The 4,088-nt window shown below is 56.9% G+C and overlaps 1 protein-coding gene across 1 annotated transcript; it reads right to left on the reverse strand.

Annotated features, from left to right (window-relative positions):
- Nucleotides 1–920: 920 nt before the first annotated feature.
- On the reverse strand, nucleotides 921–2,509 carry NT5C (5', 3'-nucleotidase, cytosolic). The gene is made up of 5 exons (XM_017535708.2): nucleotides 2,249–2,509; nucleotides 1,881–1,981; nucleotides 1,736–1,796; nucleotides 1,437–1,551; nucleotides 921–1,332 (listed from the first exon to the last, which is right to left on the reverse strand). Exons 1-5 carry the CDS (start codon nucleotides 2,420–2,422, stop codon nucleotides 1,178–1,180), a joined length of 606 nt encoding a protein of 201 aa, XP_017391197.1. The 5' UTR covers nucleotides 2,423–2,509; the 3' UTR covers nucleotides 921–1,177.
- Nucleotides 2,510–4,088: the final 1,579 nt, after the last annotated feature.

A 4,088-nucleotide genomic window follows, 5' to 3' on the forward strand; every position in this document is an offset into this window, starting at 1 on the left:
AAAAAAAAAAAAAAAAAAAAAAAAAAAGCAGCCACATACCTGGACCCAGAGGCTTTGCAGGACAGTGTTCTCAGCAACTGAGACTGAGGCTTAAGAGAGCTACCTTCATAGCAGGAACTAAGGGATTAACTTTAACAGAAGTGTCCAGAGTAGTTTTCAGGGACAGGAATGAGATGCCTCATGGTGAAAGGATCTCACCCTGGTAAGGTGTGGTGCCCCCTTGAGGGCTGTGGAGGATGGATACCTCCCCCAGGGGCTCTCCAGGCTGGGCATTTGGTGTGGGGATGCCAACCTGGATAACCTGTAGCCCAGCATGAATCGTCTGCCCAGCCCTGCTTTCTGCCAGGCACCACGTAGGGGACTCCAAGATGAAGATGGGGTCCCTGCCCTTGAGTGACACAGCCCAGTGACTTAACATGTCCATCAGGCATCAAGAAAAGGCCATGCGAGTGATGACACATCAGAATGGAGGCATGACCCCGGGGAGCTGCATCTTCCCCCCCTCGCCCTTCTCCTCCGCTGCCATACTCAGTGATGGGGAGCCCCTACCCCAGAAGTATATCTCGTGAGGGCATCAGGGATGCAGTGAAAGAGTGGTGCTCAAGGGAGACAGGAAGAGACAGCAACATAGAGGAAGTGGCTCCATGTCCTCGGTGCGCCCTGGTCAACAACAGAAGGTATGTGGGACCCGATGGAAAGCTGGAGCTCAGGGAAAATGGGGGGTCCTTGCCTCTTGTGTACCCCCTCAAGGCTGACCCCTTAGATGGCCCAAGAATGGCAAATGCTACAGGAATGGTATCCACATGGACATGGAAATGGGGCAGATTCAGGGGCCACTGGACTCAGAGGGGAGGGCAGGGCTCACCAGCACCCACCCAGGGAGCCTGTCCCTTTACACTCCCAAATAAAGGGTCCTAGAAGACTAGAAAGCCAAGGTCTTTTATTAAAAGGGTCCCAACTAGTTTTCCCACTCTATTTGCATGCCAGTCAGAGTCCAGGGGCAGCCTCTCGGGAGGTACCGGGGCTGGGCCTATGGCCTGGCAGCACAGAGGTTACGGTGTCTGCCTGCACCATTCCACGGGGCCAAAGGCACCAGCACGATGCCAACCTGACTCGGCTCTGCGGTGGCCCCTGCGGGCCTGCCCTTCAGCTCCAGCCGCTGCCCGCGGCATCCCTCTCATTCCCGCTGCACAGCTGCTCGCTTGCTGTCTAAGATCTCCCTCCAGTTGTCACTCCAGGAGAGCAGCCGTCTCCTTGTGGGGGGCAGGACCAGGTGCCGATTGTGGCAGCAGGTGAACAAGATGTGCTCCCAGCTTGGGGTCTCCTCATGGCCTAGGACAGGAAAGGCAGCCCGCTGTCATCTGGTTATTTTTACTCCCTCTCCCTACTCCAGGTAGGCCAGAGGCCTGGAGGCTGCCAAGGATGACGGATCCAACCTCGAATTGTGTCCTTGTCATCAATGAGCAGGTCCCCCAAGACCACCGTCTTGTCCCTTGTCAGGATAATTCGCTCTAGGAACTGGGGCCCCAGGTGCTGCTCCACCCAGCGGTACTGTGTAGGAGACACAGGTCTGTCAGTAGGGCCTGATGCGAGCCGGAATTGAGGGGCAAGGAGTGGGGTGTAAGCCCTTGAGAGCCCCACCCCCACCCCCAACCTTCTGGTTTCTGGTGGTTTCTTTTTAAAATCAGGATTTAGGCAGCTCCATGTGCGGTGGGGGGGGGCCGGGCAGCCACACCTTCTCACCCACACAGTGGTCGTACTTCAGCAGGGGGCTGGTGCAGATGAAGACCTCCGTGCTGCGGATGAGGAGGACGTGGTCACTGCTGGGAGCCGGGAGCCCGAAGCCCACCCCGGCCTCCGCCCGCCCTCGCCCTCCTTACTCCGGCAGGTCGTTCATCTCCCGCACGGCGTCCAAGGCCCCCGGGATGGGCTCCAGGTCCAGGAAAAAGCCTGGGGCTTCGTACACACTGGCCACTTTGTCCTGAAAAGACAAGAGATCTGGGTCCCGGTTTCTGCCTCTGGCAGATCCAGCTCCAGCGAGGACTCGCAGGGAGCCTCCTAGGGGCTCCGGGCTCCGGCTCGGAGCTGCGGAGGGGGCTTCGCTCAGGGGCTCGCGCCCAAAGGCTCCTCCCCAGGGTGCGCTGCCCGCGGGTTCTGGGGTGACAGCTCTGCTCCATTCACACAGAAGGGGGTGGCCCCGCGAACGGTGGTAGCCGGCCCTGCCCGGGTGGGACCCCGCGCCCCCTACCGCCAGGTCGGGCCGCAGAGCGCGGTACTGCTCGCGGGCCAGGAAGCCGCGGCGCTGCTCCAGCGGCACGTGCGGCTCCCTGGGGAAACGGTCGCGAAAGCCCCGCAGGAGGCCGGTCTCGAAGTCAGCCAGGACGCCGTCCATGTCCACCAGCACGCGTACGCGCCGCGCCATTGCCGCCGGGCCGGGACTTCGGGCCCGTGGGGGCACCAGCCCAGCCGGAAGCGCGGGGAGGGAGAAAGGGGAAGGGAGCGCCGCTTCCGGAGCTGCGGCGCTAGGCGGGGCCGCCGAGTTTATTTGCATAGAACGCTGGGCCGCTCGTAGACTGGTGGCGGTGCAGGTGGCCCTGCGGTTATGTGAAGCCTTCCTAGGGTTAGGGTGCAGGGACGGCTCTGAGGGGCCTTTTTCTGACCCTGCGCTTCTCGTACTCAGCCTTTGTCCCCATCAGCTGCCTCCCAGTTTACAGCAAATGTACCCCACATTACTAGTCGGGGACTGACCTTCCAGGGTTGCAACAAAGGGATGCCCTGAAATACCGGGAAGCGCCGAGCGCGGTGGCTCACGCTGGTAATCCAGCACTTTGGTAGGCCGAGGCGACGGATCACCATAAGTCGGGAGTTCGAGACCAGCCTGACCAACAAGGAGAAACTCCCATCTCTACTAAAACACAAAAATTAGCTGGGCACAGTGGAGCATGCATGTAATCCCAGCTACTCGGGAGGCTGAGGCAGGAGAATCGCCAGCCTGGCGAACAGAGAGAGACTCCATTAAAAAAAAAAAAAAATGGGAGTTTCAAGCCTGGTTTCCCTGGAAAGATTATTTTGATCAGGTACAAGTAATCAGGACTGTCCTCAAGACTTTATGTAGAACTAACATTGCTTACTAACATTGCTTACCTAGAACTGGCATTTTCTACCCCCGTGTAGAAAATGCTTAACTAATAAATTTGACTCTCCTTTTTGTGGATTTCATGAAACTTCCTGACTCTACCAAAATCTATTTACGTACAAACTATAAAGCCAGGAACAGTGGCTCAGGCTGGTAATCCCAGCATTCTGGGAGGCCCAGGCAGATCACTTGAGCCCAGGAGTTCAAGACCAGCCTGAGCAACATAGGGAGACCCTGCCGCTACAATAAATCAATAAGCTGGATATGGTGGCGCATGCCTGTGGTCCCAGCTACTCATGAGCTTGAGGCAGGAGGATCCCTTGAGACCAGGAAGTTGAGGCTACACTGAGCCTTCATCCTGCCACTGCAGTCCAGCCTGGGTGACAGAGGGAGGCCCTGTGAGGGGAGGGGGAGCCAAAATTATAAACACAGATTTAAGTGGCCCATCTCACGAGCCCACTGCTTCCAAATACATGCAACAGAAGCATCGCAAAAACAGTCTAAGAATGTCTCAAGTCAACATGCATACAACTCATAGATACGCAGACATTTCGGAGGTCCAGACTTGCGACTTGAAATTCAAGGGGAAGCTTTCTTGGGGACTGAGCCCTCAACCTGTGGAATCTAAGCTATCTCCAGGTAGATGATTGTCAGAATTGAATTGGAGGGCCGGGATGGTGGCTCATGCCTGTACTCTCAGCACTTTGGGAAGTCCAGGCAGGCGGGTCACTTGAGGTCAGGCGTTCAACACCAGCCTGGGCAACATGGCAAAATCCCATCTCTACTAAAAATACAAAAATTAGCTGAGTGTGGTGGCAGGTGCCTATAGTCCCAGGTACTTGGGAGGCTGAGGCAGGAGAATCACTAGAACCTGAGAGGCAGAGGTTGCAGTCAGTGGAGATCATGCCACTATACTTCAGCCTGGGCAACAGTGAGACAACATCTTTTTTTT

The sequence above is a fragment of the Cebus imitator genome, unplaced genomic scaffold (assembly GCF_001604975.1).
Source record: "Cebus imitator isolate Cc_AM_T3 unplaced genomic scaffold, Cebus_imitator-1.0 Scaffold93, whole genome shotgun sequence".
Classification (NCBI taxonomy): domain Eukaryota; kingdom Metazoa; phylum Chordata; class Mammalia; order Primates; family Cebidae; genus Cebus; species Cebus imitator.